This window comes from Hypanus sabinus, chromosome 9 (genome assembly GCF_030144855.1).
Source record: "Hypanus sabinus isolate sHypSab1 chromosome 9, sHypSab1.hap1, whole genome shotgun sequence".
Taxonomy (NCBI): domain Eukaryota; kingdom Metazoa; phylum Chordata; class Chondrichthyes; order Myliobatiformes; family Dasyatidae; genus Hypanus; species Hypanus sabinus.
Window position 1 is genome coordinate 20,194,845 of NC_082714.1, and position 13,907 is coordinate 20,208,751.

The window sequence follows — 13,907 nt, forward strand, 5'->3', positions numbered from 1 at the left end:
CTAAAAATCTTTATTGTGTTTTATAGTACGGAGCATCTTTCTAATTAAATCAGCATTTTACTTTAATCATGAGGGCTTTTGGACTGCTGGGATAATCGCTTTCCCACTTCTTCTCTCTGATCTGTTTACGTCCATCACCTATTTCTTCATGACAGATCAGCTGCAACTAAGAAGCCTCATCCTCTCACAACAATCGCCACACCATTTGTGTCTTTCACCCTCTGGGTCTCCACATTCTCCTCTCCATCTCTCCCCCTTCTCTGCAACTAAGAAGCCTCATCCTCTCACAACAATTGCCACACCATTTGTGTCTTTCACCCTCTGGGTCTCCACATTCTCCTCTCCATCTCTCCCCCTTCTCTGCAACTAAGAAAACACTTGCTTACACTTCCTTGCTCTGATGGAAAATCATTTATCTGAAACATTAACTCTTTCTCTCTCCCTGCACCTGTTGAGTATTTACATTCTCTGCTTTTAGTTGCTGGTGACAGAATTCGATATACAGCACAGAAACAAGGCTTACAAGTCCCACAGCAGCATTGCTGTTCCACATAAACAATACTATCACATCAGTTAAGGATGGATGTTCATCCTTTGGAGTGAGACCATAAGATATGTAGAACTACCTAATAATAGTAATGTAAGCCAAAAGCATTGAGGTCAGAGGTCAGGCTGTTATGCCATGACGGAAGACGTCTTATTGCAAGCTCAACACAACCTTCCAAGAACAAACTGAATGTGATAGGGAAAATATCAAAGTTTAAAGAAAATTTATTATCAATGTACGTAACATCATCATTTACTACCCTGAGATTCATTTTTTTGCAGAAATATAACAGCATCTACATACAAAGACCGACAAACAACCAATGTACAAAGGAAGGCAAGTTGGCAGTTAAAAAAATAATAAACAAACAAATAAGACTGAGGCCATGAGTTGTAGAGTCCCTGAAAGGGAGTTCACAAGTTGTGGAATAAGTTCAGCGTTGAGGTCAGTGGAGTTAAATAATGGTGAAATTTAACAGAAAGTATAAGTACGCTACAACCTGGTACCAAGTAGCAGCTTGATTAAATTTTACATAAACGCTGTTTGGTTGGAACAATGAGAAACACTCGCCGGAAGGGGTCCAGTAACCAAATATTGAAATAGTGTTTGGTTAACATAAGTTTTAGTGTCTTCCAATAACTGATTTGCCACTGACCTGTGAGAGAGTGGAGCAGATAAAGCCACCTTGGCAAATAGACAAGTAGTTCAATGAGTGGAAGCAACTGAGGTGGGAATTGTCTTTCTGTATCCAATTGACAATGAAAAATAATGGCGTATAAGAATGAAAGGATGTAGCTGGTTGGTCACCAAGTCAGAGGGCTTTAATGAATGATCATGTGAGCCAGTTAGATGTTGGGGGAATTTCTCAAAGCCATTAAGAAGTACTGCAACAATTCTGATTGAACTTCATCAGGTGAATGGGGTGGGACATTTGGCACATACTTGAATAAACGAAAGCCGCAGGCTGCAAACTGTGACTTCAGAGATCTGAGGAGTTCTTTGATCTCTGACTGGATTGCAAGTGAAATTGGAGATGCAGGACTGAGTGAGTTTTTGCTGAGGCTCACAGCTGACGACAGTGTATCAAGAGCTCAGACATGACGAAAGCCAGATATGATGAACTGGATCGCAGGCAACAGAGTTCCGTTCATGCAGTCAAACGGAAGTGCAGAAAGAAAGAGTGGCAGTCTAAGGTATGCAAGTATTGTGGCAAACAGCATGAATGCCAGATTGAGAAATGTCCTGCCTTTGGGGAGGAATGCTGCAAAGAACAATGTACATTAAGAAGTACTGCAACAATTCTGATCCTGAGGTAGACAAATTGAACTTTATACAAGACATCAGGAGAATGAGAGAGAATGATGAAATCAAAGTCAGAATTCAGTCCAAAGTGCTCACCCCCCGCTGAACTGGTCATTTCTGCTCCTAATCGCAGGGTATGTCTTATAGCCCTGATAGTAACACATTACTCTATCTGCTCACATTAGAGATAGAGACAGAGACAGAGATAAAGACAAAGACAGAGATAAAGACAAAGACAGAGAATATCTGTGAAAGGTGAAGTCAAATTGCCATGTAAAATCCATCCCTATATATAGGGATATATATATATATATAGAAGATATATAGAAGATGGGATGAGGTTCTCCATGCAGATTTGTTACTATGGAAACAGAAGGAAAAAGTGTACAGTTCCAGGTGAAGAGTGGTGTAACATGTGGATATCATTCCAATGGAAACTTGCAGAGACAAAGCAAGCTCTCAGAATGTACAACTATATGACTGCAATAGCACTGGGAAAAAGTAAGATATGCAGAGAATGGAAAGAAGTGCAATGTCAAATTTGTTCCAACGAGTAAATAGAGCAGATAACTGTACAGACAGATAACTTGATGAGATAACAGCCCGTGGCACATGCAAGCTCTATACTCCTCAGGAAGCAGCTGCTGAATAAACTTGCAGCTGTTTTTGAAAGGACTACAAAGCTGGAAGGACGGCCCCATCATGACCTAGATGACAGTGAGCGGTTGATAAGATATGCTCCTGTAACTCTCAAGGAGAAACTGAAAACTGAACTTCAAAAGTTATTGGAGGCAGCATTGAACTCAACAGTAGCTACTTCAACCCCATTGCATATCTGCAAAGGTCAGACAAGCTGTGGACCTGACTGGATCACATGATCTGCACAAGGTACTGAAGAGGAACTATTATTGAATTAATGGAAGATATGCTGCCAAATTTGAGCAGAGCTTGCAGAATGCCAAGTCTTGCTTTTGGCATGTAGAGCCTGACAATGGGAGAATTTTCAACCTTCAGTACACCTTTACAAAAATATTATTGGCTGAGTATGCCTATTGTGATTAGTTCTGCACCTGAATTGTTTTGTCAAAAGCTGGAACATATAATTGACCCACTGCCATAAAGCCTATGCCAATGGGCAACCTGCCATTGGACAAGGACAGACCACAACAAATGCAGAGATGAGAGAAAGGTAAGAGTTTTAATGAACAGGTGCAGTGAATGGCTGTTGTAGTGTAACTTGGAAAAATATATTGAAGTGAGTATCAATGAGGGGTCCTAACTAGATCCAGTAAAGCTGAATTCAGCAAAGGAAGTGTCATGCCTGACAGATGTGGCAGGGATCCAATGCTTCCTTCAATTTAGCAACAACTTGAGCAAATTTCTGCCCCATCAATTTGTGAACTACCTGAGACAACGGAAACGAGATGATGAAGATACCAGAGAACTGTCATAACTTAAGTGGTTGCTGAGGAAGCTGTCGTCACAGAATCAAGTGTCATCAGAATGAGACTTGGATGAGATACGTGTGAAGTCAATGATGAGCCAACAGTAGCAACACAAAAACATCCTTGTAGAACAAGAACATCTCAGATCAATAATCCCATAATGAATAATAATAGTGACAACTAGATCTAGAATAACACACACCAATTCCTTAAAGAACTTACCAAGTCTGGCAGCATTTATGGAGAGGAATGAAAAGCCTACATTTCAGGTCAAGTCCCTTCAACAGGATCTATGATCTAGGAGAGCTGGTTGCCCACCACGCTATCTTGTGGACTTTGTAGCAGATAAATTTACGTCATTGCAATACACAAGTGTTGAAGTTCCATGTTGAAGGTCCAGCAACGTATATTAAGATCTTGCTTAAAGCACATTGACACTATTGCATATACTCAGTGGCCACTCTGTTAGGTACACCTGTACAGCTGCTCATTAATGCAAATATCCAATCAGCCAATCATGTGGCAGCAACTCAATGCGTAAAAGCATGCAGGCAGGGCCAGGAGGTTCAGTTGTTTTTCAGACCAAACATCAGAATGGGAAGAAATGTGATCTACTGTAAGTGATTTTGACCGTGGAATGATTGTTGGTGCTAGACGAGGTGGTTTGAGTATCACAGAAACTGCTCACGCACAACGATCTCTAGATTTTACGGAGAATGGTGTGAGAAATAATAAAACATCCAGTGAGCAGCAGTTCTATGGGTGAAAACACCTTGATATTGAGAGGTCAGAGGTATATGGCCAAAACAGTTCAAGCTGACAGGAAGGTGAGAGTAACTCAAACAAAAACATGTTACGACAGTGGAATACATGTCACACCTTGAAGTGGTTGGGCTACAACAGCAGGAGACCACAAACATACACTCAGTGGCCACTTTATTAGGTAACTCCTGTACCTAATAAAGTAGCCATGGTGTGAATATTAAGATGTTGTTTAAATTACGTTGATGGGATTAGATATACATTTTCATGGGTATGATGTACATACACGGCATGTTTTACATGTTGAAATCTGAAAATTCTGAACAAATATTAAAGGAAGGATGATGAATCAGCATACAGGAGGGAGATTGAAAATCGAGCAGGGGGTGCCACAACAACAACCTCTCACACAATGTTAGCAAGACCAAGGAGCTGATTTTTGACTTCAGGAGGAAGAAACCAGAGTCCATGCGTCAGTCCTCATTGGGTGGGGGGGGGGGGTGGAATCAGAGGTGGGGTAGGGCCTACAACTATGAATTTCTCTGAGTTATCACTTCAGAGTACCAGTCCTGGGCTCACTTCCTTAGGAGTTTGCCAGGATTCAGCATGGCTTCTAAAACTTTGACAAACTTCTACGGATTGGTGGTGGAAAGGATATTGACAGGTTGTATCACAGCCTGGTACGGAAGCACCAATGCCCTTGAACAGGCAATCATACCAAAAGTAGTGGATACGGCCCAGTCCATCAGGGGTAAAGCCCTCCCCACCACTGAGCACGTCTACTCAGAGCTTTTTTGCGTCTCCATCATCAGAGACGTGCAGCTCCCAGGTCGCGCTCTTTTGGTGTCACTGCCATCAGGAAGAAGACCCAGGAGCCACGGGACTCAAACCACCAGCTCCAGGAACAGTTATAACCCACCCAACCACTAGGCTTTTGAACTAAAGGTGATAATGTCAGTTAACTTTACTTAGCATCACTGAAATGTTCCCACAGCCTGTAAACTCACTTTCAAGGACTCCTTATTTCACGTTATCAATATTTATTGCTTTTTTTGTATTTGCACATTTTGTTGTCTTTGTTGCGGGCTTTCATTGATTCTATTATGGTTATTATTCTACTATGGATTTATTGAGTATGCCCACAAGAAAATGAATCTCAAGTTTGTATATGGTGGCCTACTGTATACATATTTTGATAATAAAATTACTTTGAACTTTCAAAAGATGGATGAAGAAATGAACAAAACAGGCAAACTATTTTGAAATCTCTTACCTAAAAATGCAGAGGGTGAAACTGTGCCATTGCTCCGAGACACCATCACACTGATTCCTGTTTCTACAAAGGGCACTGAGAAGTCCACAACTTCTGATCTTTCTTCGTTAATAGTCAGCGAGCCAACAGCCATCTCTGCTCGATGATACATCACCTGGAGGGAGTGCAGACAGCAACAAAGAGAAGGATGGAATGTGTTAAAACACACCATGTACAGTTCTCATTTGCTTCATGTGGGCCCCTTATCTAAGGAAGGATGTGCTGACATGGGAGAGAGTCCAGAAAAGGTTTACAAGAATTATCCTGGGAAATAAAGGGTTAAAATATGAGGACCTTTAGATGGCTCTAGGCCTGTACTCACTGGAGTTTAGCGGAATGAGTGGGGATTTCATGGAAACCTATTGAATATTGAAAAGCCTGCAGACAGTGGACATGGAGAAGAAATTTCTGGTAGTGGGAAAGTCTAGGACTAGACGGCACAGTCTCACAATAGGAGGCCATTCCACTTCAAACTGAGATAACCAGAGGGAGGTGAATCTGGGGAATCTGTGGAGGCTAAGTCATTGGATATACTTAAAGCAGAGGTTGATAGGTTCTTGATTCGTAAGGCTGCCAAATGTTATGAGGAGAAGGCAGGGGAATGGAGTTGAGAGGGATAATAAATCACCATGATAGAGTGACAGAGCAGACTCGAATGGCCTAATTCTGCTCCTATGTCTTATAGTCATACGGTCTTCTAGGGGTCAGCTTTGGGACAGGGATGGCTTTATCTGCTGAAAGATTCTGAACCCTATTGTTATGCAACTACCTGCAATAGACAATAGACAATAGACAATAGGTGCAGGAGTGGGCCATTCGGCCCTTCTAGCCAGCACCGCCATTCAATGTGATCATGGCTGATCATACACAATCAGTACCCCGTTCCTGCCCTCTCCCCATATCCCTTGACCCCACTATCCATAAGAGCTCTATCTAACTCTCTCTTGAATGCATCCAGAGACTTGTCCTCCACTGCTTTCTGGGGCAGAGCATTCCACATATCCACCACTCTCTGGGTGAAAACGTTATTCTGCATCTCTGTTCTAAATGGCCTACCCCTTATTCTTAAACTGTGGCCTCTGGTTCTGGACTCACTCATCGGCGGGAACATGCTTCCTGCCTCCAGTGTGTCCAATCCCTTAATAATCTTATATGTTTCAATCAGATCCCCTCTTGTCCTTTTAAATTCCAGTGTATACAAGCCCAGTCACTCCAATCTTTCAACATATGACAGTCCCTGTTTATTACCTAAGACGACTTACATCACCAACCATTCCATTCCATACACCATTGATCTTTTTCCCATGCTTCCCATTTGACACCAGGTACAGGTCATATGTGAATTTCACAGTCTTTGCAAGTTTCTTCAGAATATCAATGCAAAACCCTTTGCAGCATTTCTTCACGTAGAGCCCCTTGTCAGTGGAATTGCTGTAAAAGGAAGAAAACAAAGAGTTAATAACAATAGATTAATTTCTGTTATAGGAACATGGAAACTGTCCTTACTGTCTAAAACATTTCCACAATTACATTTCAGGTTAATTATCTTGACCTTGAAATTTATGAATACGTAAATGCAAGATGAATCCTTCTCCCTACTTAATGAAAGGGCATTCAGTTCTTTAAAAGAAACAGGTAACTTGCAAATGAAAGTTCTTTAATATATATGAGCTAAGTTTCCAAATGATAAAATTAATGCCAGACTTCTAATTGTAACTTCTCGTGTTAATTAAAGCTCTCATCATAGTTGCGAAGTTAAGATGAACATGATCATTTATAAATGTGATGTTCACATGGTACCACTGGCTGTAAATGTTCACTTAGATCATTTGTACCTAATCTACGTTTTTCATCTGCTGAAAGATTCCTGAAATGTAGCCTTCACTGAAAGGTTTGCTTTTTGTCAGTGAGAATGTTACATCCTTCCCAAGATTCACTGTGTTGATGTTTGCATCAATGTTGATTTTAGCTCCTACCGTAACCTTGGTTTCAGTTTCAACTCTTCAACATGGTCCATTCCATACTCTTCCTTTTCATAACTATTATTCTTCCTACTTGGGGAATTTGGTTTTGGTGATCTATTGCAAGGCAAACATATAAACAGACCAAGCTACATTGTTCTTAATGACGCCATTCACTAAGTTAAGATTAGGCTTAAGTTTCTAAATAAGCCTCATTATGTTGGGATAAGTGGACAAGAAACAAAAGCTGGCTCCAGGTTTGATATAAACAGGGATAGTATCAAACAATTTTCTCCTTAGGTCTACTAACTCCATCAATTACTTTGGCTGCATTTCCTCATAACCAACTTCCTGGAAGGACTTTACTCCATTGCCTCAGCTTTGCTGTCTGCATCATGGCTGATCTGCTGATGCCATCTTTCATTATTTTGCTATGCATTTGCTTGTCTCGGGATTCTCCGCTGTCATAAAAGGCCCACAATCATGGCCATTCCATTTTCCTGATTTCTACTCTTACTACCTCTTCCTTTCACCAAGAATTTTCCACCCCAGTGGCCTCCATGTAGAAGAGATCAGCCTCTGCCATTCCCAACACCTCCAGTCTATCATCAAACAGATCCTCCTCACCCTCGACCTTTCAGCATTCCGGCAGAGCCTTTCATTACACGCTCTGATCAACTCCACAATGAGCCCCCATTATCTCCTTCCCTGTCTGTGTAGTTACAAAGGATAGAACGGTACACTTTCATCTTCCAAGCCTCCAAATCCTCTCTAGCTGAAACAGCAATATGTCTGCACACATTTCAATGTCCATATTGTATCTATACAGAGGGTGTGGGCATGGTTGACATTTCCATCATTTGTTGTCCTGTATTGTCTCTGAACTGAAGAGGCAGTTTGAAGATAACTACATTGATGGATTGGGGCCACATAAAAGAAAAAAATGCAGAACTCCTTCCCTGGTGAACATTTGTAAACTAGGTGATTTTTACATATTCAGCAACAGTGCCAGACTAGCCAGTTTACAAAAAAACATCTGTTTACTTTGTAAGAATAACTCCGCTTCCATTTGCCCGTCACTTGATTCCACAATCTATCTTCGTCCCGCTTATCCAGCTGCCTGATGGTTACAACCACCCAGACTCAGCATTGAAATCACAAGCCCATATGATATACGAACAGAATTAGGCCATTCAGCCCATTGAGTCTTCTCTGCCATTCCATCATGGCTGATTTGTTACCCTTCTCAACCCCATTCTCCTGCTTTCTCCCCATAACCTTTGACATCCTGACTAATCAAGAACTTATCAACCTCTGTTTTAAATATACTCAATGATTTGGCCTCCACAGCCATCTGTGGCAATGAATTCCACAGATTCACTACCCTCTGGCTAAAAAAATTACTCTTCATCTTTGTTCTAAATGGATGTCCCTCTACACTGAGGCTGTGCTCTTTGGTCCTAAACTCCCAACTATTGCAAATATCCTCCCACATCCACTCCATCTAGGCCTTCCGATTTTCAACATTTCAGACTGGAACCTTTGTCTCATTTTGATTCATACTTTCTGCACATTACACTGTTGGCGTTTAGGGCAGCAATGAAGATCCTCCGTCTCTGGTGGTGCTCATCCTATCAGTAGCTTCGTCTTGAGTCTCGCTACTGTCTGTCTTGCAAGTCCCAGATGGAGACTCAGGTATTCAGATTAGAAGGATTCTTCATTACAGTTCTCATAACAAGTTTGTTTTAGCATTAGGGTTGTTTGCACTGTGCTGAACCCCGGGCCTGGTGGTCTGGGGGTTCATTTTGATTCTAATGTTCCCATCTGCACTTAGCCCTGGATCCATCTTTTGCTTCTCTACTTATCCCTCTTCCCTTAAACTTCTAAGCTTATTAGAAATTTGGCCTTATTAAGAACAACCAGGCTGCATTTATTTGTACCTTTGCCTTGCAATGGATCACCAAATCAGTGTTCTGCTTCCATGCCGCTGGCTATTGTGTACAGACAAAATTTTCCCTCAAGGTTTTGCAGAAGTGCACAAAATTAATCACAGTGTCATAAATAGATCCACTTTCACTTTTGGGACCAATGCTTATAATAGATTGCAGTCAGGATGCAAAGCCCTGCTTATAATTAGGCTTTGCATTCTTTCAGAATATTACATTAAATCCAGCTAAACAGGGCACTTGTTTCGATGAGCAGATTAACCGAGTTATAGCGGTGTAAAATCCTTCTCATTCTTCACTTGAGTAAATGTGCCAAGAACAGGATGACTTGAGAAGTACAGGACTGAAAGTGGCCACTTAATCGAACCTGCTCTTGCAAGGATCTATTCCTTCTTTTGCTCTATCACTTTTCCCTCCATACCCTTCTCCATAGCCTGCTTATCTAAATTCCTTCAAATGTACTGCATCTTCAAGCAATGAGAGCTGGAAACAGGAGTTTGAATATGTCACTGAGACTGAGGATTGCATTGAATGGTGGGACAAGTTCAAAGGCTGGTGTAGCTTATTGCTGTTCCTACCTTCCAGTGCTCAATTGCTCTCCGTGGTAGAGCTCTATTTTATCACCACTCTAACACTTAGTTTTGCGTTCTCCACACTTGGGAACACTTATTTTCTTCCATAGACAGAGTGTGGCTTTCACTTGCAAATCCACTCTACAAAATGGGGCTACTTGGACAAGGTCACAGGACATAGAAGAAGGAGCTTTGTGAATCTTCAGGACACATTTGCTGCTGATTAAGGAAATCAGCTTGAATACATTTAAGATAGAGAAGTGTGAGAACTAGGAATTCCAGACGAATGGAAGGATCTAGAGACAGATGAGATGAATCAAAGTAAATGCAGACTAAGGCACAGCATAAACACTAATATGTTAAGCCGAAAAAAATGAGTAATTTTATGAACTTGATTGTTTTTCATGCCGGACGAAATAAACAATACTCCAGAATGATCCTGGGAATGAAAGGGTTAATGTATGAGGAGCATTTGATGGCTCTGGGCCTGTGCCCAATAGATTTTAGAAGAGTAAAGGGGGTTCTCATTGAAACCTACTGAGTATTGAAAGGCATAGACAGAGTGGGCGTGGAGAGGATGTTTCCAGTCATGGGAGAGTCCAGTACGCAGCCTCATAATAGAAGGATATCCCTTTAGAACCGAGATGAGTAGGAATTTCTTTAGCCCGAAAGTGGAGAATCTATGGAATTCATTGCCACAGATGGCAGTGGAGGCCAAGTCATTGGGTACATTTGAAATGGAAGTTGATAGGTTTTTAATTAGTAAGGACATCACAGGTTACAGGGAGAGGCAGGTAAATGAGGTTGAGATGGAAAATAAATCAGCCATGATAAGCAGACTTGATGGGCTGAATAGGCTAACTCTGTTCCTATGCCTTGTGGTCATATGGTCTTTTCAAGCAGCGATCATTAGAATTGTATTGTACTCATTCTTTTTGTAAACAGAACATGTGCTGTTGACAGCACTAGTGACTTTTGGATCCCAGCTAAACATCAGGGATTGGCCAAGAAGTGTATTTATCATGGTGAGCTAAAATGCGACCTGTGTGGTTCTCAGTGGAAAGTTCTTGATTGCCGAACCTTTGCCGTGTGCAATCACCAGGAAGGATGTAGAACTCCATCCATAGCAACCAAAAGTAGCTGAAGGAAGAGGAAGGGTATTTGTGGCAAACTCCCGTGAGGGGCTTCAAAAGATCGTCTGCCCTGAAGTGGTCCAAATGACCCGACATCGCAGCGAGTTTTGGGACCATCAGAGAAGCAGAGAATGCATCCCCGGCTGCAATCAATGCTCGAATGCTCAGAGAAAAGGTTTTAAATATCCTCAGCACTGAAAACTGAGCCACACAGATGCAAATGTGTGAAGCATAGATGTCAGAATGACAGCCCTTCAGGTGATGTCTCCTTGGCAAACCCAACACAATGTGCTCCTTGTTGTCTTTTCAGTAACTTTTCAGCGATGGCTACAGATTGCACCCCATAACTGCAGTGTAAGGGAGAAGACAAGTCATGCATGAAGAGTGATGTCATTGGGTGTGAAGACTGACCATGGAGAAGGTGAACTTCACACAGGAACAGCTGGGCTATTTTACCAAAAGGTACAATGATCATTAGTGCAATGTAACCCAGGTTAAATCAGTTACATGCATAATTCACATATGAAAAATAGGCACTATTGGATTTAATTTTGAGACGAGAATGATTTAAAACAAACAGCAAAAAAACTGCAGATGGTGAGAGTCTGAATCAAATGCAAAATATGCAGGAAATGCTGAACAGAGAGAGGAATAAATCTATTGGCTTTGAAGCATATGGCACTTTTGAAATGTACAAACATGCACTGGTATGCATCAATGGCTTAACTACGTGCTTCCCATTTTATAGGATGTGAAGCATTAGAAAATATTGGGAATTGATCCGATGAAAGCCAAGAGTGAGCTGCCAGCGAAACACACCAATTCGTTCACAAAGAGTGCATGGGAAGCATAATTGTACTCACAAAGCCTTCATATTTTTCCTGCATGGGACATTGCTTCTTGCACATGTCCCAGTTAACTTGTCCACATCTTCCACGATAACGAAGGGGGTTTCCTCTAATGTTACAACACTTAGGTGACTGTCATCAGCCTCACCATCTGCAAAGGAATTAAACCTTGGCCACACAGGATATTTCAGGGCCAGGCTACGGCTTTCCCATTTTCCGACCTGTAAGAAGAAGATATCAAAGTCATACATTGTTGACAAAGGTTTACCTAGCAAATGCAAGTTTTACCAATAAATACTTTCATTTGGGGAGCACTTTTAATAATATGACCAATGGTACTAGTCAGAAGCAGTATAAACACAGATTTCCCTCAAGCTACACAAGGAAATATTATGCAGGTAATCGACAGGTTTGCAAAGTAGATACTGTAGGTTTTGAGGAACTTCTGAGAAGATGGAGGATTTATGGAGGTCTGAGCTTGGGCAACTGAAGGCAGAGACATGAATGATGAATTGATATTGGAGAAGGTGAGTAATTGTGGAGGTTCTATTGCTGGAGGAATCTCCTGAGAAAGGGAGAACAAGGTGCCTATCAATGTGGAATAGGGTAAACTTCCTGTTATATCACATCTGTAGTCTGTGGAACGTGTTGCACTTGAGTCATACAGACATTTCTGTAAAGAGCTATCAAGAATAAACTGTTGAGCTGAAGTAAACCAGACTAGTGTGCATACACTGTAAAATGTGAAACACTGAAACCGGCCATACAGCCCAGAATTCTGCCAGTTAATAAGTTCTCAGATCTTGCTTTTGGTTGGACACCCTGTAAGTTCATAGGCAATGATCTCAGATGCACGTAAGTTTCTCTTTTTAATTATTTTCATTAAGTTGAATGCATTTTTAGATTTTGAATTTTAAAATCCTTAACTTTCCAACAAAAAATATTTTCTTCCATTTTACTTGTCAAAGATATTTAAAAACTATTAAAATTAGTCACAGGTTTATAACTGGCAATGGCCCATCCCCAGCTTCCTCAATGTCAAAGGCTAGATAGAGAATTTTGAAGATAGGGCATTCACCTGGCACTGATTGAAAATGCCTCAGAATTCCCTAATAAATAAATGCCAGGAAATTGGGACAAATGGCCTTCTTAAGCACTGAATAATTCTTTGCTTTCATCACAAGTATTTTTCTGGATAAAGACATTTCGTTTACTCTCTTTTCTTGCAACATTTGTGTGGTGAACTACATATACCTGTCTGGACACGCTGACTGCTCCTGTGGCTCCTCCCACAGACCCCGGCATAAAGGCGATTGGGGCCTGAGCCCCAGCCTCAGTCTCCAGGATGCAGTGTGGTGGTCAATTGATGCTTGTTCTTTCTTCCAGTCAATAAAAGCCTATATCTCGCCTCACGTCTCAGAGAGTTATTGATGATGCGTCAACTTGTAAGTTAAGTTTGTGTATTTTTATCTGCATTTTTTTTGCAGCTGAAAACTAACACAGATTATCAATCTCAGAGATGCCAGTAGCCCACTTTCCTGTTCCTTTGCTTCAGCTGCATGTCTACCTGAGTAAAAGCTGAATGATGCCTTTCTAGCTCTTTTATCTTCATATCTGAGGACTCAACTTTGACTTATTTCTCATTATCTCTCTAAGCGGGAATAGTCATTTGAATTTCAGTGAGAAGAAAATTGTAAATGTTCAGGATGGAAGATTCAAATTCATTTATACATTGAAACACACAGTGAAATGCATCATTTCACATTAATGCCAACACACCTAAGGATGTGCTGGTGGCAGCCCACAAGGGTAGCCCCACATTCCGACACAGCTTGCCCCTATTGCTTGGTGGAACAACACAGAACGCAACAAGCAACAAAACTAAACCAAAATAAGCCCCATTGCTCCCCCCACCCATGCACATTCACAGTCCTCTAACCCCCAAGATAATCAGCTTCTTGTCCTGCAGACTCAGGATTGGACTCCGATACACAGACATAGGGTCTTTGATTATCCCAGTGGACTCTCAGAGATTTGCTGATCCAGGGGTCAAGCCAATGATCCTTTACTTCCAGACTT

General features: G+C 41.4%; 1 protein-coding gene across 1 annotated transcript in view; it reads right to left on the reverse strand.

Moving 5' to 3' along the window:
* The window catches only part of grin2aa (glutamate receptor, ionotropic, N-methyl D-aspartate 2A, a), a 295,359-nt gene that overhangs the window by 81,910 nt on the left and 199,542 nt on the right, over positions 1-13,907 (reverse strand). Inside the window, exons 5-7 of the mRNA XM_059978631.1 lie at positions 11,844-12,049; positions 6,631-6,799; positions 5,330-5,483 (exon numbers count right to left, since the gene is read on the reverse strand). Coding sequence (XP_059834614.1) covers positions 5,330-5,483; positions 6,631-6,799; positions 11,844-12,049 — 529 coding nt within the window. The remainder of the gene's footprint in view (positions 1-5,329; positions 5,484-6,630; positions 6,800-11,843; positions 12,050-13,907) is intronic.